The 20,443-nt window shown below is 43.0% G+C and overlaps 2 protein-coding genes across 2 annotated transcripts in view; both read right to left on the bottom strand.

The window, feature by feature from the left end:
* Positions 1-20,443, bottom strand: part of LOC126557567 (protein misato) — a 235,683-nt gene that overhangs the window by 135,968 nt on the left and 79,272 nt on the right. The gene's annotated exons all lie outside the window — the stretch shown is intronic.
* On the bottom strand, positions 16,922-18,987 carry LOC126559605 (integumentary mucin C.1-like; the record flags this gene model as incomplete). Its single annotated transcript, XM_050215775.1, has 2 exons — positions 16,922-17,371; positions 18,946-18,987. Coding segments are annotated over 2 exons (492 nt in total), but the record flags the coding sequence as incomplete, so codon positions are not given.

Raw genomic sequence — 20,443 nt, 5'->3', positions numbered from 1 at the left:
ACATAAAAGCTTGGCCGAAACATGGAAAACCGATTGACACGAGCCGCAATTTTGCTGCCGGGCAAAGCGATGGAGGATCAAAAAAGCAAAACCCCATCAAGTAGGGACGATTTAGATTTCGACTTTTCGTATTTATGATCGTCTCCAGGCGCTCGACACCGTTTGTCGCAAGCCTGCTTTCCTGCGCTAGCTGCCACTGTCCCATCCGAATGGATTTGGCCAGCAGTAATTCTCTAACACAGGTGAGCAAGATATCAACCTCACCACGGTCGAATGTGTTAAATTGTGCATTTCGTTTAGCGGCTAGGGATGATGAGCTAGCGAGGAAAAATAATAAATAAATAAAAAAACAAGATCTTCGAAAGAAAAAAAAACCTAAACCTAAATTAAACCTATCTCCACCGTAACCCACTCACCCACTACCCTGTTGCACTCTGGGTTGTATCTGGAAACCGAACACAAAGATTGATGTCCCAGCAACGGCAAAGCGGCGCAACTGTACAGTTTTGGTAGACAAGGCGCGTCTTTCTTTTTACGATCGCGTTCGCGCTGGCGATCCACGATCGGTCCTGCACTGAAAGGGACTTCTTCTTTTTTGTTGTCGGAGATTTTGACGAACTTTACGAGCCCGGCTTGATAGCATCAAGGCGAATTTTTCGTTCATATTACGCTTCGTTACTCACCTTCGTCTTGGGAATGCCCGCGTGCGCGTGGATCATAAAATTGAAGTATTAAAATAATAAATAACGTGTAGAGCAGCCGGCCGATACGGGCCGTAGACACAACTTTCTTTCAGTGAAGCTTTCGTGAAGCTCTGCGTACTGTCGGCACCACACGCGACATAAGGCACAACATAAATGCCGAAATCGAATTCTACCCTTCTCAATCGATAGAGACACACACACACACACTTGCGTACGAGCGTGTTCGAGTGTGAGCCAATTTTCATAATTTAGAATTTATGTCGACGACAAACAAACATCCATAAATAAGCGAAAGGCTACGGTTGTGCGGTATCATCAAAATATTTTGAAAGTGTTCAACATTCAGGAGTCATCGAATGTACCATTCAGTGTGTGTGTGTGTGTGTGTGTGTATATAAGAGTGCGTATGTGTGTAAGTGTGCCTGTGTGTAGGATACGTTTTGAGCTTTCTTTCTCATTCGCGCGATTCGTTAGAACAAGTCTGACGATGGTAAAAGCGACGAACCCATCGACGGACGCACTGATAAGCCCAGATCCACAGCGTAAAACGTTCCAAGACATACGATGAGAACCGAGCATCTAGCAGACGGAAAAAGGAATCTAGAACCTGTATTCAATCTCGATCGCAATTCGATTTATGGTGCTAAATAACTCGTCGATCGGAGTGAATGCTCTTTTTTGTTGTGGTGGATCGAAGCACCTTTTCCCCTCAACAACATCAATCTTGCATCGCACCGGAATAAGGTGCGATTACAGCGATCGTGGTATGGAAACTACTTTTTAAGTCACTGAATTTTCAACTAGAGCGTCATTTCCACCCTCCTTGTAGACGAACCCGACTCAATCGACAGGCATTGCGTGACCCGTGCGATATCACACGTCTTACAAGATTCCGCCTGAATTCCAATAGAGCCCGAGAGCCTTCCGTCGTCTATTCAATCTACCAAACAAACCAAGAAGATAGAGAAGGATGGAAGTGAGAAAAAAACAAACCGGTCCCTTGATATCCAATGTTGGCCGGATGGAATTCGAGCATAAACGCTCGACGTTCAACACAGTTATTGGTTGTTGTTATGGGGAGCAAAACTAAAAACACTCCAGTTCGTTGTCATCAGCAGCGCGGCCAGTTTCGTACACTTGGAGCGAGGGCGAGAATAAAGGAGTTGTAAGAATTTATGTTGTCAATTAATTATTGGAGTCAATAAATTTATTGTTATTGTGGCTAAATATTTTCCCATTTTACACCGGGCACCCTTCCATCTGTTCTCGTTTCGGGCACGGATAATGATCCCGTTTGTCGATAGAATATTGATGGAATTTCGAACGTTACAAGTTCGGTGTAGTGGAAGCTTGTCGGCATGCCCGGTTATGAAGTTTTTTTCCCCTTCAGATTCAGGCTAGACGGCCTGGATTTTTGGTGCGTGTGTGCCGTGCACTCGATCGTTGGTGTTTTTTTTTGTATTATTTTCTGAAGGTTCATGTCGATAGGCTGGATTATGGGAGGGCATGGCTAGACACTCGAACAAGTAGATAAATTGTCGTACGAGCAAGCGTGCACAGCGTTTCGAAACATGTGACAAAATTGATTGTGCTCCACCATAAACTTCGCGGGTACAGGTTTTGACACACGAAGGGTTTCATTGAGTGCTGTTTAGACACTTTCCAGGTGAGATGTAAAGGAATAATCTATGCTTAATGGAGTTCATTTAAAATAGAAAAAGCTTTCAATTTGAAGGAAAGCTTTGCTAAAGTTTCCCAATGATTTCTAATTTCTCTGGTAAAAACATAAAACTACGAAAATAAATACAATGTTGCAACGACATTGTACTCGTGCCTGTACTTATCCACTCCAGTTCTTATCCTACTCTCCCCCCTTCTCGCCATCCCTTTGCTCAGTCCCTTCGACAAGCCTATCCTCAATTGTCAACAGATGAAACATGGAAACTGCCACCAAAAGACTCACTCGCGGAAGGAGTGTGAGAAACGGACTAGTCTAAAATTTGAATTATGCACAGCGGGACAATTTATTGCTCTATTAGCGCTCGTAAATCTTTCGAATTGCGTTTTGAATAACAAATACCAATATACGCGTGTGTAAAAATATAAACCCATAAAGAGAAAGAAGGCCGTCCAGCGGGTGGCAGGGTAGGGTGCAAAAAAAAAAACAGAAACAAATCAAAAACAAACGAATCCAAACGACATCCGCCCAGGTTGTAGTGTGGTAAACACACTCTGCGTATTGCGACCCGATGCAAAAGCTGGAATTCCGCTGGTCTGGAAATGGAGGCTGCTGTTGGTTAGGTGCTTTCCGTTAACGCTTCCATTTATGCTCGCTTCACTACCAGATCGAAACCTGCGGGAGCTTTCCGGAAGGTGTGCCGCTCCATGGTATGGCGCGAGCCGAGTGTGACCACTTTGGAAATGGTAACAAATGTACGGAACATTGTTAACATCGTCCACCTTCGGGGACTCCGTCTGGGCCGGCCAATATCGCCTGGGAGTTAGCCGAAAGAGTGTATGTGTGTGTGTGTGTGAGTTTTTTATGTTTTCTTATCATGTTCTTTTGCTTTGGCGGTTCAAACCGGAACCCAAAAAGGTGCTATAGCAGTTGCTCATTATGAGTGAACCGTGCCATGCCGCACGTGGCCCATGTATGCTTTTAATTATAAATTAATTAATCACGCCGAAATAGAATCATTTGAATAAAGCTATAAATCTTTCAAATGTACCTGTTTACGAGGTGGTTGTGGTAGATACGTTTTTATGGTGATGCATGTTAAAATGTAGTTGCATTACTGCTCAGGGCTTTAACTTTTACTCGATTTCTGATTACATGTCCTGGGCTGTTGGCTTGTCCTGAACAAAAATAATGCTTTAACGTGTTTCGATAATTGGACATACTGAAGCAGCTTAATGTTTAAAAAACTGCATAAAAAATATTTTAAACCATTTTTATAGGCTATGTATTGCGGAAAGAAGGAAAATTTACAGAAGCTTCAACATTGAAAAGATTTCTTTCCTTTCTTCTGGTTACAAGTTTATGAATGACTATTGTCAAGGCATTCAATTAATAGTATTTTAATTAAATAGTCTCTAACTCCCCTTAAAAATAACAAAATGTCTCAATCATCGATCCTCCCTGGCCTCTTTCAACCTTGAAGCTCTCGAACAATGCGCTAAGTGCATGATTAGTCTGATAGATTGCTTCACACAAGCACACACACACAGTTTCTAAAGTGTTTGTGGTACACACTAAAGTGTCCAAAGTGTCGAAGCATAAATTCAATTAGCTCACATTAATGCTCACACCACTGAGCTAATGCGCGTGAATGCTCAACAATTATCGGCACCCATCGAAGAGTGCCGTCCGCAGCCGGCAGTCGACGACCAAAAATCAATGGACCCAAACCAAAAAAAAAAAACCCTCCTAGGAACGAAAATGAAATCGTTCCACACCATCGTCAAATGGATCGTTAGGAAAATGATAAATGGGTATGAAATGATCCCGTGCCCAATTGACCTTAATCGTAGCATTCGATCAGTTTCAGAAAAAGTGCCTCGTAAGCAGAAAAGGGAATGATCGGTCGGGTGTATCCGGTCGGTTACTATGTTTGATTTTGTTGATTAGCCTTTGTTTAAAGCATCATTTATCTTTATTGCGCTGGATGGAGCGAAAAAAGGGGTGAAACGGTATCGAAAAAAAGCCACACAGCTATAATTATTTCATAATAGTAAAAGAGATCAACGCTTTAAGAAACTATTACAACGAAGAGAAAAATCCACATGAATTGTTTTAATGTAAAAGGTAACTCTTCATTATCTACAACCGAATGTAGACGGTTTGCGTGTGCGTGTCACTCATCCTGATTCAACAATACCGCCCGACCTGTGCATCAACACGATCGATTTGGCGAGATCACGATCGTACCTAATCCATTTACCTAAGGGCAGTTAAAGTTGGCCGCACTTGTACACTAAGAACCCACCACACAAGCCACAGTTCTCGGTGCCCGATCGCGATCGGAAGACTATCAAACCCAATGGAAGAGCAATTCATTAACGCAATTAAATTAAAAAATAAAGGTCCACCCTACGAACCACGCAACGGGCGGAACGATTAAACCCTATCGATGACTATCGCGATTGCGCTCCACCAAACTCATCCCGATCGGCAGTCCCGAATCGGTCGAGTCTGATCGCAACTGTCAAGATTACTCGTTTGCTACCATTGCCCCGTGCGCCGGTCGCGCCGTCTGAGCCAAAACCCATTACGTGTGGTTTGGAGAATATCGTCAATGTGCTGCGAATGTTCAGCAAGTTCAGCCCCAATCGACACTGATCGTGTGCTGTTTTCACCCGGCTCGGGGGTATCTTGCTGCGCGCCGGCAGCACGATCGCTTCACGATAATCATTATTTGATTTGGAACGAAACAGAAGCTATTAAAATTAAATAAATTTTGTCACGCGAAAATGAATCGCCAGCTACCTGTGGCCAGTGGCGTTGCGAAAACGTTGGCCGGTTGTGGGGTGAGTTTTTTAAGGTTTTTTTTTATTCGTATTAAAACGCCTGCAAGCGTGTTGTTTTGTACTTGAATTTGATGCCCACAGTAGATAGTAGCTCGAAATAAGGATGGACAAAATGGTTATTTAAATTTTTATTTTAATTTTGAACTCATTTTCATAATTTCTGACTGCAATCAGAAGTTTGATAGTGAATAAAATAATAAACAGTATGATAAACGTTGGTAACATTTATCAGAATACATAAAAGTATGATTTCCCTTTACCTTATTTATATCCACTAAAATTTTCCCCTTTTCCCACTATTCAGTAAAGCGAGCTACAACAAAAAATGCCTCGATCACTGCTTACCACGCCCGCATTTACGCATAGCAGACACGCAGAATCGCACGACGAACGAACGACTACAGACGGCATCCAACGGCTGGCGAACCACGGAAAGTGCGATAAATTCGCATCGTCGCGATTGCTTATCTATAATTCATATCTTAAAAGAGCGGTGTGAAATATAATGAGCGAGGAGGCAAAATAATTGATCGCGCTTTCGAGCAAACGTGTGCATGAACCTGGCGCAGACAACGCCACCGGACACGTCTCGTACGGTCAAGATGTCTCCAGAATCTGTTCATCTTCCCTCTTCGCGCCCACCACCAGGTACAACAGAAGCACAGCAGAATCCGCGTGTTAGGTGGACGCTACCATTTGACAACACCGGAGACTTTAGTTTTCAATCGGACTCCAAACGGCACGACAGTTTAAAGTTGGCGAACCTTGGAACTATCCGGCAGCACACCCCAATTACCCCTAGGTTGGAATTCTGGCACATCACCCGAAAAAAAAAAACATAACATGTGTACGTGTGCGTGCCCCCGCACACGCTTTTAAATCCCCTCCTCGTGCCACTCATGTACGCATTCTTCTGGTTCTGGTGGTGAACTCTTCTCCCGGTGCTCGGTGGAGTTGCATGTAATTGATATAAATTAATTTATCTCACCGGAGATTAATTATACATGGAAAGATAATATTTTGCATCTGCCGCACAAGATCCATTTGCGAGACCGGGTACGTTTCTTGTGCACCTACATCATTCTGTGTCTTCGTGTACGCGATCGCGACAAGAAGTTGAGTTGAGTGTCGTGATAAGGGGTGGTGGTAAAGTGTGCCTCTCTCTCTTTCTTAATACGGATTCATGTGACGGTCGATGTCTTAATTGATGCATCAACACTATCGAAATGGAAAACACATGCACGGCCGGTACGGTAGCCAAACGGGTCAACGATAGGAAGGAATGCGTAAAATGTGTTGTGGATTGTGGCGCATCTGGAACATCAAGATTGGTACGGATTCTTCGCATTTGTATTCGGATTACGTTTTTGGACATTGTAAATTTGAAGCACACGAGTAAGTTGTATTGAATAACTTTACCAATCTTGCGATAATGTATAAACCTTCCTCTACGTACCGCAACTTTCCTCCATGTGTAAGGACTCTTGACTTTATGAGCTTGTAGTTGCATGGACGAAGAGGGAGAAATAGCTAAGGTAGTAAGTCAGTTGCTCAGGAACATCTCGATTTCCTGTATAATTGTAAATTTTAAATTCGACCCCTGAGAGGACTCTGGATGATGATCTTAACAGTATAAAGTGTGACGATGTTCCAGTATACTTCTTCTTTTTGGTTTAACGACCCTTAGGTGTCATACCGACCAACGAATATGACCTAGACTTACTGATAGCACGTAGATGGATCGTCAATCATCACTTCGGGAAAACAGTCCAGTTGGGGTTTAAACCCCGCTCCTGCCATATGAAAATCTTGGCTTATTGGAAGCACATTTCTATTTCCAAGTCACGCAAATTATCATGCTTCTGCTTGCATAACTAACATAGCACACCTTTGACTTTTTCTCAGAATTTTAGGACGCTGAATCATCGGCCGAAGCATCGGTGCAAATAAAAACTCCACCCAAACAACCTCCACAGCTTATCTTCTTCGTTTAATAGTATCGCAACATTTAAATTCCACCCGCCCTGGCATGTGACAGTTTTGCTGATCGTTGAATTTTAGGGACACTGTCCGTCATGCTTTCCAGCTCTTAAATTATATGTTTAACATATATTTCTTCACACACACACACGCGCGCGCGCTTGCACATCCTCTCATCGCCCGGTAGAAGAAACAACTTTCGTTACAGCACACGGCGCAACTCCTGCGCCGAGCGACACCGGATCAGATCAGATTATCACCTTCATCCACACATTATCACCCGCGACATCGACGCAGATTTCAGATATCGGCTGACACGATGGCATCGAACGGGATCGATTTACGGGGCTTCTTTTCAGTTTTTCTGTTTTTTTTTAACTCATCAACAACGCCGCTTGGTCGCGCTTCCCGTACCAATCAACCAGCCCAGTGCAGATCGTCACAGTGCCCATCATCCACCCGCGACACGATTCGTATAGCCATTCGAATGCAAATGCGTCCGAGGGGATGTTTTTCTGATAAGTTTCCTTTTTTATTTGACGCGTGGCGTTTGGTTGCATCGCTTGTTCTGTAGGTCACGAGGCGATTGTAGCACGCCGCACTACTGCTGCATTTTTACGTTATAATCTTGTCCGAGAATTTCAATCACTTTGATGGTTTATCCATACGAACAAAAAAATCAATAAGGAGTTCGATTAATAAATAAGCCACAAGCATTGCGATCGATCGCAGAGAAAACACAACAAAAAGAGGATTTTTTAAAACAGTGTTTTTTTTTTCTTCTGGCCGTTCCCATTCGCCTTTGAGAAACAATTAATTGAAACGTTTGAAACAAAACAAAAACACCCGCTCCCTCAGACGATCGTGTCAGCATAAACATCTAAATTAATTTAAAAGGCCAAAGAACACCACACCTAATCGCATCAGGAGGAAAAACGTTGCATTGTTTTCGCTGCATAATGATGCACCGTACCGATGCGCACGGGTGGCATTGCAAGCGAGCTAATGGGTGTCTATGCTATGCTCTTCGGAGGGGGGTCTGGTTCTTCTTCTTCATCCCCAGTTCCTTTAACGCCCAGCGTCGCTTTTATTGAGGCTTTGCTTAGACCAATTAAATTTATGGTTTTGCCACAAATGCCAGCTTACATCATTTGATTTCTGTACCAACCCGACCAAGGAGACCGAAACATCGGCGGTACTTGAACAATAGACGATAGAAAGGAGAGCTAAAGAGAGAAAGAAAGAAAGAGAGAGCAAATGGAAAATCACATACATCAAATAAAAAAAGACCACGTTCGTAAAAGGTGTACCCTAGCGCATATATGTCTACAAACATATTCAGATGATAATAATTTGTTGTTTCGCCGTTTCGGAAAGTGGTTCTCATGAGCGCACGCTATGGGTATTAAGGTATTATGTTGACCACCGTCGCCTTCTCGCCATTATGCTGGCCTTTTGATCCCCCCCCCCCCCTCCCCCTTTCTTCACAAAGCCTGGCCTCCCTCCAACCACGCTCAGTCCCCGGTCTGGATTCGTTAGATGATGATGCGCTGCTTGGGCGAACGTTTTGTCGCGCGTGTGGTCGCACATCACGCCACGTCGGAAGGTTTTTTGTTACCTTTTTTTTTACTCAAACTATTTGATAGCACCCCCAAGTCCAACCAAAGTATGCCAGACGGTGTGTGTGTGTGTGTGTGTGTGCATAGCTTCATCGACAATGGCAACAATCGGAAACGACGTACAAGCGAATTCGAAATCAAATTTGTATGTGAAAAGCTGGAGCGAAGACTCATATGGAAGGTGTGAAAAAAAGGGAAAAGATATAAAGCTGACTGTGTTAAGATGGACCCAAAAAAAAAAACACAAGATCAACCAGCAGAGATCTTAACGCAACGGGAGGATCGATCACGAGCACCCAAAAGAGAGGCCTCAATGCAAAGATCGGCACGGTATGGTGCATTATTTTCGTTCCAAGCGTTTGCTTCAATGCGATGCTGTAATCAAAATTTACGTTCGATCATAAGTCCACCACTATGGTGATCATGTCTGGTTTAGAGCGAGGGACGTTGAGCTTCAGTTTGGAGCAATCATTCGACAAAGACATTTAAAACAAACCAATATTTCATCATCTCTTCAAAGTGTCACACTGGGATGCTTCACATTCATACCGTTTGTTCACACGCTAGATCACTCGAGAAATCAAAACATTCCTCACGCAGCATCAAAACACACTTACTCCGTGTTTAAGTTTTTTTTTTTTTTTTTGGAACGAGAGATGAAGCAAAAACTACGTAAAGTAGATATAATTTACAACAATCGTAAATGTCATATTTGAAGCCTGCTTTCGACGGTGGATTTTACTTTCAATTGTGTTACACTTAAAGTTCACCGCAACACGGGTGGAAAATGGGCTCGATTCTTCATTCTTCCGTCTCCGGCTGTTACGTGAGAGGTGTTAAACGTATGCTTTACCACCGTACTCCAAACAAACGGTCAATAAAATGGTCACATGCAGTGCAGTGGCAATGGTCGATCATTCCCCGTTCCCGGGAGACTCTCGGCGGGAAACCCCTGTGCGTTATGTTGTGGCCCAGCAGAATAGAGGATTGTCATTTTGTCAACCCATTTCATGGGCAGCAAGTAATGGTAGGATTACGAGGACCCACAAATTAACGGTCTGGTTTCAGCCCGGCCGCACTCCTTTGGTGGCCTGCAGCATAATAATGCCGCTCCTTTAAGAGCTGCCACGTTGCAGCGTACCGATACGGATTCTGGAGCCGGTTCTGAAAAGCTCGGACTTAAATGAGCGAAAATTTATGACCTACGGGAACCAGTGCGTATGGGAAAGGGAAGAGCATGGGGATGCTTCACAGAGAAGCTTTGATAAGCTATTGTTCGGGTTGGGCTGTGTTCATGGTATTATGTCGCCACGGTCGCATGGCTCTCGAGCTGCTGGTCCGAAGTTAACAATTTTTACTTTCCAATTAGGAATATGTTTTATGTGAAACATGTTTAAGAACTCTGTGTGTGTGTGTGTTTTTTTTTTTGTGTAGAGAAACAGGATTTTGCTTTCCATCCACGACCATCCTCAGGATGTGCTCTGCTGAATGATAGACTTTGCCTGATTGCTCTTAATCTTTACACGCATTTGAATCGACGCAGACGCGACGCGTTGAAACAAGTTTCATACCTATATTTTAATAACATTCGCCCAAACATCACACCACCACCAAGCCTTGCTGCGCACCAATAATTGGCTTGTCACGTAAAGTTTCTTGTAGCTCAAAAATAAACACAAAACGGCTTTTATCTTCGCTACACAAGCAACATAAAAAGCAAACACACACACACACACAAACATCACACCACTTTCCTGCAGTTCCGTTCCGGTAGCGGCAAGAAACGGGAGCCATCACTCGCACTCGAAAAAGGACGTGAACGCTCCCGGCAATGCGAAAGAGCTGCGGGACGTGTAAGACGTGTAACCAATTTGCCGCCACACGCCAAAACATACTTACACCCGTAGTTCGATCGATCGATCGATCTTCCATCTGTCTGCGAATGGTTCTACGGGAAAGCAGCGAATGGATGGATGTGTGTACGACCTCGGACCTGACGCACAAGGCAAAACCATTTGGTTCCCTTTGGCAATGAAACAGAAGTCGCAAATTAAACGAGCCACGGGCCCTGATGTGCCCGGCAAGCAGCAGCAGCAGCAGCAGCAGCAGCAGCATTTTGATTTAAAAAGAACAACGAAAAAACTGCACCATAAAAACAGAACTGGAGTCGGAGCAGCAGCTACACAACAACAAGGAAAGGCAACAAAAACAGACCGTTTTTTTTTTTTTGCTTCTCGGACAATCGTTACGGTCAAACGGGTGATGTACAATCGAAGCGGAAATATGCTAAATTTATTGCATTTGCGAATCAGCTTCAGCTCGTAAGCCTTTGCACCTTCGCTTAATCTTGCTGCATTCATTTTAGCCTTGTGCTCTTCGCTCTATCGCCAAACCGAAACGCATCGTAACACATAAGCTGAGGAAGAGGTCCTTGTTGATCCGAAGCTTGGTATGTGAAGGCGCGTTTGTTTGGCGAGTTGCTATTTGTTTTACCCTCTCTTTTCGCACTCCCCGGTCCCTGGATCCGGTTGTGTTAGGTGTTTGGGGTACGAAGCTAACGCTTACCGGTAGCAGCGATACTTTGAGCGTCCTCGAGATGGAATGCGTTCAAGTCCGAAGACTTGGAGGGCCGTCTGGCCCATGCTAAACCGGAACGATCGTGAACTGAACCCATGCTTCGATCTTTGCACCAAAGTGCATAGAATGTAAAGGAAGTGGATAAGAATGTAACTGAACCAAAACTGGAGTGGCTTCCAGCCGAGACTAGCAAAGTGAAAACGCGAAGTGCCAGTGACTGCTACAATTCTGGATATATTTATTACGGCATGAAGCTGCTGGTTGAACTTGAAGAAGGCAAAAACTTCCCACCAGACCCAGTTCTGGTGTGCTGGGGAACACGCTCAAAATTGGTGCGCGCATTTTGAAAAAAATCTTCATTGACGCAGGAATCTATAACGCAAAGGTAAAAACTGGATCCATTTGCCCGAACGGTTTGAGGCTCATCAAGCACACCTCATTTCTGAATGTTTTTTTTTTTTTTTATTTTTGCGGAAGGATGCGTACAGTAGTAGCTGCACGTCGGACCCACAGCCACATCGCCGAGCATCGCAAAGTGTTGCAAATAATGATCATCGCAATAAAAGTTGAAAAGTTTCGCGACAGGACAGAACAAAACAAATTTCCTATCGACATGCAGGGTGCAGGTTTTTCTTCCAAATTGCTCTGAAGTGAGCTGTAGAATTAACCCTTGCATGTAGCAAGACAGATTGAAACGTGCTCTAAACATTAGATGTTTTAAATTTTTGTTTTATTTTTAATTATGGTTTATATTTCCTGGTACTGTTGTATTGAAAATTTGAGCGCCGGTAATATTTTTCTGGAGTTGATATGTAGTTTTAAATTTTTTTGATTGCTACATACAATATTCCACTCATTACACCAGTGTGTTGTTTTCCAAGTTGGTTTTTACACTCTATCGCATATATTTTCAGTAGCAATTGCGTTGTTCGCCCCAGGACATTCGGATGCCGTGTAAATTATGCCCGACTCGATCGAATTAACTACTAACCTTCCCGTAAGGACTTCAGCAGCCCAACATTGCATGCTGCAGTCAGAGACAAGTGCACTGCACCACTTCTGTACACCATTAATGAATTATTACCAAACCCAAACCTCATCGCCACTGGTCGGTGTCAGGTCTGGTACAGCGCGCCATAAATCATTCCACGCCATCGCTGACTTGCTGCTTGAGGAAAACAGATCGCAATAGTAACATTTTTAGCCTGTTCCCGTTTTGTCCACGTGCTGCTGGCTGCCTGCGACACTTTCGGACAGTCGCAAGCCGAGAACGTTTAAGATGCTTCCGTTACGCGATGGCGTTTTGTGGCACGAGGCAAGATTTACGCCCGGGTTTCATGCAAATATAGCAAAAGATTTAAAGTGCAACGAGAGCTGTGACTTCTCACGGTTTCGAAAAAAAAAAGAAACGAACGATTCTCTGTCAATCGACCTTTTTGAGTAAATGCATTCTCGTTTACAGTACGTTGATGGTAGAATGTGCTCAAAACCTATCTGGGCCGTTCCCTCGTAGTGAGGGCTGACGATAAAACTACATTTTATCAGCAAGTCTGAAGGCCATTCGATGCTCGGCATAACCTAGCAGGGTCTTCAAGCCAAGAAGTAGAGGTTAGGCATATTAACTTGCTTATTTATCATGAATTTTATAAAACTTGAAGATCTTCTTGCGAGTAAAATTCTTTCCAATTCTTGCATTTCTTTTAATGAATCGCATGCTCATCTCTCAACGAAAATATTGTAAAAGCACGTTTGCACACAACTCAAAATAAAAATAAAATCGATACGCATAACCCTGACGACCAACGTACTGCCCTCTGGCAACGCCTTAACGCTGCATTCGTGACGTTTCGCTACACACGTTACGAAAAGGGAGGCGCGGTTAAGTAATTCGATTAAATTAAGCTGCATTTATCAGCAATCCAGGAGGCGCACCGAATGGGTGTGCGAATTCGATCGCACGAGAGAAATGGTTCGCTCGAAAGTTGCTCGTTACACTCGAACCCGGCACTCTCGGAAATCGGTTCATTAATTTATGTTACAAACTAGATCCCGCCACTGGTGATTTGGTCGACGGGTCGACCGCCTGGGCCCACAGTGGCCCAGGCGGGCCCAGGGAACAGTTGTGCGTTGATTGCAAAAATTTATTTCTAGTTCTAGCGCTACGGCGGTGATTTTAATTGGCTGCCGAAGGGCACACATTTCACCGTACCGTGGAAGGCGCCTCGCGATTCCGGGGTGGGAAACCGGTAGCAAATGGGTCAAAAATTTTAGACGGCAAAGAATGCGAAACCATAACACCGAACGGTACAGAATTTCGCACCCATTTATTTTTACGGCTGCTGATTGCAAAATGGGAAGTTTTGGGCTGGTAGGTAGGATGGTGGCCGCGTAATTATGTTGTAAGTAGCTAAACGAAAGGAAAACAAATGGCGGTTCATTAATTGCTTGTTGATGGTTCATTTGTTGCCCCGCTAGAACAGCGTGGCTAGCAGGTTTGAATGGAAAGTTTTCTAGTTAGTTGCAATTGAAGAAGACCGTTTTTTTATTGTAGGTAAGCTTACTCAATAATATTGTTTTGATAGGTTAGGGTAGTGTAAAATGTAATAAAATATATTAAGTTTAAGTGTTACGGCTCGGTGACATTAAAATATACTTATTTTTGTTTTTTAACTGCAAGCATTCAGAACTTTTTTACAATATTTTTTATATCCATCGAATTCTACCATTTTATTTCAAACGCATAATCCTTCCATCTAATTGCGTTATATCGGTCGAATGCACTCGCCCAGAAAAAAGCTCTCCCCCAAACAAACGCAACATGTAGGGAATTTGATATTTGACTCAAACGTTAAGCCGCCCGTTAGTACGGTGCATTTGCTCTGGTTCCACCTTCGATAACTGACTTCCACAGCAACCCAAAGTGGCGGCTGAGTGACATCCGTCACTAATCCTTGTCTTAAGGTAATCATTTTTATTGGTCAATCTTTACAGAACCACTCACCGGCCACTAACGGTCCTTTCCGTTACGGACAGTTCGATCATTTGTGTCATGTTTTTTTCTTTTGTGTCTCGCGTGTTTTTGGTTGCGTTCGTCGCCATTTGTCTCTGGCTTTTCGGAGACTTTCGAGCTTGATTGACCAAGAACCGGGAAGAGAGGGAAGAGGGTTTAAGAACGGTTTTGAAAGCTGATTGAATATCCCTCGATTCTTGGGCCGTTCGGTACGGTACGGTGGATGTGCGAGATGAATGAAATAAAATAAATTCATCCACATAAACCCCTAGTCCCTAGACACGGGTTAAATTTAAAATCATTCCTGTAAAACTTAAAAAATCAAACAATACATTACAATTCAGAATCCCAAACTTGTGACATTTTCATCTCAACGCTTCTTTGACCTCTCTTCCATTCTTCGGCATCGGAAAGGTAACGACAGCTCTTTCCAAAACAAACACAACATCTCAATCACGGTCGTCAAAGTATGTGGCAAACATGTGGTTCCGGGGCGCACGTATGAGATTTCGTTCAACACGCCCGGCACGCGGGAAACACTCACAACACAGTTTCCCGTTGATCCTTTTTACGTGATGTCATAAATTTTTCTTACGACATAAATGGCTTCCCCTGTTTTGAGTGAAACGTATCAACGAATAAAAAAAAAAGTCATTGCTTAAAGCGCCAAAGCAACAAGAGCGCAAAAGGGACAAACGAACAGCAAACATCAACAGCAGAAAAGGCTGTTTAACTTCAACGCTCGATTCGGAATGTGTTCCGAATTGATCGAGAGGTGTTTTGTGAGTGCGCTTGCTGGGTTGTGTGTGCTGCTTTGGTTTTCTGCATTCCCCAACTGGTTGAGGTGCACCGGAGGTACGGTAAGGAGCTGCTAATTAATTTGCATACAATTGTTTGCCATTGGTTAATTCAATTTTACATGCGATTCGAATCGGCTAAATGGTTCGCGAAATGGGGAGAACAAAGTATTTCAAGCAAATTGAACGAGGTAAAATTGTTTTTTGCTCTCTCTCCACTGCTACTATTATTGAAAACATTGGACTCAAAACTTGCACTTTTGTTTGCTGTACAAAATTATCATAAAACAAGGAAAAACACCCGTAAACCTAAAACTTCCTTCTCACCCGTTGCGTCCTGTGTCAGCTGTGTCGGTTGAAAAGGTTTACCAAAAGTTAGCAAAAATCTGTCACACACTCTTTAGCTAATTTTCACCCGAACCACAACTCCGTACGCTGCAACGATGATTTATTGTATTTCCGGCGCGGCACTGTCACGTTATTTGTACTATTATTTGTATCGTTTCATAACGCAAAGGTGCATCATCTCTCTCGTCTACTTCCTTCCCGGCAACCAACCAACTGCATCGCATGCAGTTGTGTTTTGAACAAAAAAGAAACAAAAAACATATTACAGTCCCTGTCCCGGTTGCCATGGGCCATGTCAGATTGTCGATGATGCGGGCAATTGGCAAACGTAACAGCAAAAAAAAAAAACGACATCCGATGCAAAACCGTTCTTTCGGTTCGTTCTCTCTAAAAGCGCGGAAAACGAACGTAACCCGTACCCGAAAAAGGAAGATTAAACCCCGATGATTTCAACGCACAATCACCGTGGTACTGTAAAAGCTAAAAATGAGCTTTCCGTACCGGTGGCCAGCAGGAACGAACCGTGGCAGGAAGCGCGATGTAACACGGGGAATGCTTTTAAATCCCGGGCAGCTGAAATGTTGCTGAAACGAGAACAATTTTCGTTACTCACAGGTTTTTATGATTATTTATTATTTGCATATACGATGTTGATTTCTGTGTTTAAAATGTGTATAAATAAAAACAACGTACATAAATAATATTCATTAAAATTCACTTCATCGTGTTTTATTACGGGCTGCGGCTGCTCATGGTATCATCGTGTATCTGCAGAATCCGCACGCCGCGTAGTACGTCTGTCGACACTCGCTCTCTTGCTTATCCTCTGCCCGGCGTTACACAGTTAGTTCTTCGAGTGCTTGAAGGCGAAAAAAAGCGAAATCGATCCAGCAGTTTTTTTTTGTATTTTTTTTCCTTTTTTTACTGAGCGAAACCTCAAACACTGTAAAGCTTTTTCCGAGCACTGGCCGTCAATGCAAAACGCTGAGGGTAAAACCAATCTCAGCTATACCGGTCAACAAGTGTCCTTACCCTCGAAGCGATATTTCCATTTCGTTTGCCGCAGTAACAGCGCTAAACGCTTTCCGACGAAAGCGATTAATCGCATCGGGTCGTTTCGTTTGAATTGCTGTGCTGTGCTGGGGAGCTCGGGAATCCATGCTGCCTTTTTGATTTAGATTTGATTATGAACGTTCCTTGCCATAAGGGCTTCCGTTTGGTTTTGGTTGAAAAATCACATTTACCTTTTTATTGTGGAAATATAAAAGAAATTTTGTATCGTCACATACTTTTACCACACTTTATCTATCTTTTCTGTGTGATAAATATTCCAAATCAATGAAACGGCTCGGAAACCATTCATCCTAATGCGGCAGCCCTTGCCAAAGCTTTTGCGATAGCTTGCTGTCGTACTTGGTCGCGATACTGAGCTATTAGTCCGGCTTCAACGCTTGTTGTTCCAGTGCTTGATGCACCGGTGGTTGTGGCTTCTGAAGTCGTTGCTGCTGAAGTGCTTTCAGCAGTTGTTGTAGCTTCCGCTGTCGAAGTCGCTGCTGCTGAAGTGCTTTCAGTAGTTGTCGTTTCAGCTTGTGTAGTTGATTCTGTCGTTGTGGTAGTACTGCCTTCGGTAGATGTCGTATTGTTGGAGCTTTCAGTGGTCGACGCAGAAGACGTAGTAGTTGCAGCATCGCTACCGGAAGTTGTAGTCGGTTCTGTTGACGTCGTCGTTATGCCATACCGTTCTGCGATACGCTGCTGAGCAATTTGTGCTCTTAGTTCCTGAATTGTTAGTGCGTTGGTCATCAACAGCTGGGGAAAAAAACAAATGTTTTATTTAGCCACAAATATTGAGGCAGTTATCTTTACCATGCAAGACAAAGTCAAAATGATAAATATTTTCATTTTTTTATTTGGTATTTTAGTTCACGTTTACACACTTCGATGGTTCCAATGTTACTGAATGTCTTCCAGTCGGAAGAAACGTTTTATAGGTCTCTGACTAGTACAATAACGGGTTGTTCAATAACAGCTGACTAAACAGTTTTGATAAGCTTCATATGAATGGAGAAGCGCAGGCAGATTGTATGTTAATGTATCCCAATTGGTGTTTATCACGTTTTACTAATACAGAGTTGGGCAAAAGAATATGTCTATTTTAAAGAAATAAGTAAAATTGAGATCGATAAAAAACCGGCATACAAATAAAAACTCTGGAGAGACGTAAGAGACCTGGCCTGTAATAGATATGAGAATAAATACTTTTTTCGGTGAAACATTTCACTATCGCCCCTTCCCTATTGGAATTAAATGCTTTTACTAACTCTTATGAGAGTCGTTATAATTAAACACACTCAAAAGAAGCAGATAATGGTCAGAGTGATTCGAATTGCAGTGAATTTTAACAACATTTTTTAATTCGAAAAACAGAGAGTCTTTAAATTTCTTTAGTGAAACGCATCATAGATAGTTTTTAAAACTATTTTATGATTTGAAACCTTCTGACGTCTCTCATTTCCTTCTATAAGGCTATAACGGCTCTCAAAACATTATTAAAAAGTAATAATTATTGTAAAGACTCTCTGGGATTCGAATCTCCCTGGTGACTTTTTACTACTCCAGAAAGAGTTAATTGTAACGTCTCCCAAAATAATTATAAAAACTCTTCACGATTCGAATCACAAAAGAGTTTAAAACCCATTTTCGGAAGAGCTATTCAATTCTTTCATTAGGAAAATTAAAATAACTCACTCGCTCTTAGTCATTAAGCATAAAACTAGACTGAACTAATGAACGAAACTGCATGACTTGCATAAGCCCTTTTTTGCTGATTTTTTTGCGCAGAGCAAATATAGAAGGCATAAAAAGAGCTGGCATATCCTAGAAATGCTTGCATATTAAATAGGTAGAACGATCATTTAGAGGGCTTAAGCAGTAGATCAAGACAACAGCGCAGATGAAGTAGTAAGTAATAACAACACTTAATTGCTTTGAATACTGTACGTAGTTAATTCAAAGCCTTGTTCTCTTGTAGCATATCTGCTAAACATCTCTCTAGAGTATACATTATTTTGCATACAACAAGCCTTACGTAGCATTCTACGGTGAGCGGAAATTCACCAATTTAACAAATAACCTGCATTAGCCAAGAGCGTGAGAAATGTACATTCAGCTATTTTGACCACGCGCACGCCTTAACATGAACATTCAAACACTTACCAGCGCACCCGGCTAGCGAGCGACGCAATGCAATATGATATCAGTTCAAAACAACCAGCGAGTCTAGACAGTGGTCAGCAACACAAAACAACAAAACACAAACAAGTAACTTCATGCATAGCAAGCATATAGATCCAACGACGAATGATATCCGACACATTTCTTGCAAGTGCAGCAATCAATCGCACCGTGACACATTTTATGCTTACGTTAATATTTTTGTACGAAATGCAATAGCAATAAGAACAACCACTAAGAAACAATATTGGTTACAAAAACGACCAAAAACTATTGTAAGATTGGGTATAAATAAAGCGGTCTTGGAAGCCTTAGACACACAGACACCACACAGACACCACACAGACAGGCAGAGAGAAGGTACAACAAGCTAAACCTTGCGTTCAATTCTTTCTAGAGGTTTGAGTGTCCCCCTACCCAAGGTAAGGCCTCAAACCTCCAACATGCCAGTAAGGGATATTCCTTCTGAACATCCAAAGTCGCCTGGCCGACTTGCTCCGCCGATGAGCATCGAGAGTCCCCCTACCAAAGGTAAGGCCTCGATGTCTCCAACTTTCCTGTAAGGAAGATTCTCATCTAGAATCTTCAGACTGCCTGGACAGTCAGATGAAAGAAAGATATTGGTCCGCACAGTTAGCAATCATGTTGTTCTGTTCTCGTCGCGATTATAAGTCCGAGTTTCTTCTCCACCACATGGCGACAGTGAATCTCTTCTTCCCACCACATGGGGACTGAGAATACAAATATTCTTCTTCCCACCACACTCTTACCAAACACTTTTAAAACGGTTATAATTATTCCAAGCACTGTAGAAGCACTGTACTGCACTGTAGCAATGTAAACTTACAAGCTCAAAACATATTTGTGCACAAACATTTCATCAAAAATGACGTGCTGTATCACGTTTTTTGTAGTGTGCTCACGAACGAAGCAGAGAGTAAATTGCAAATTTGCCATCATTCGAGCGAAAGCTGCTATCACTTTTACTCCAGCAGCACTGTAGACACTAAGCAAGCGAATGTCCCATAAAGTTCGCTGCCATTTTCCGCCACTAAAACAAACAAAGTGCATCGTAAATTTAATCAACCACGATACGATGCATCGTTCGAGCGCTGCACATGCACTACATACCCTTCCTGTCATCGCTCTAGGAATGGTACCCTAAACTAACGAATCTAATGACATGTCCCATTGACTCCGGTTTGGAGGGTAAATTATTCCACCAAAATAAAATCTCCCCCAAAAAATGTCCCATTTCGGTGCCACAAGCACGCACGCTAAAGACCTGGCGAACAAACGATAACGATAGCTTCCAGCCATGAACCAAAGCAAAAAACATGCATTTCTGGTCGATTTTGCGTAATTATAGCGAAATAAAATACAACCCTGCGGGCCCTGCATGCGCAGGACGTGCATTCTTGGTCCGCACCGCAGGCAGAAGGAGCCGGGAATCGATCGAAATATTTTCGATGATCATCGAAATCCCAATAAAACAGACAGACAACAACGGCAGTTATCGCCGGTAACAACGCGATAACGCCGAGCGCCCGCAGTACGTGTTTGACCGCTTTTTTTTATCCAGCGGAGGGAAGACCTTTTTCATGGACTGGATTGTTTGGTGCCCGAACGGGCGGACGCAGGACAGGA

This window comes from Anopheles maculipalpis, chromosome 2RL (assembly GCF_943734695.1).
Source record: "Anopheles maculipalpis chromosome 2RL, idAnoMacuDA_375_x, whole genome shotgun sequence".
NCBI lineage: Eukaryota > Metazoa > Arthropoda > Insecta > Diptera > Culicidae > Anopheles > Anopheles maculipalpis.
Note: the sequence above shows the minus strand (reverse complement) of the source record. Positions and strands in the feature narration are given on the sequence as shown.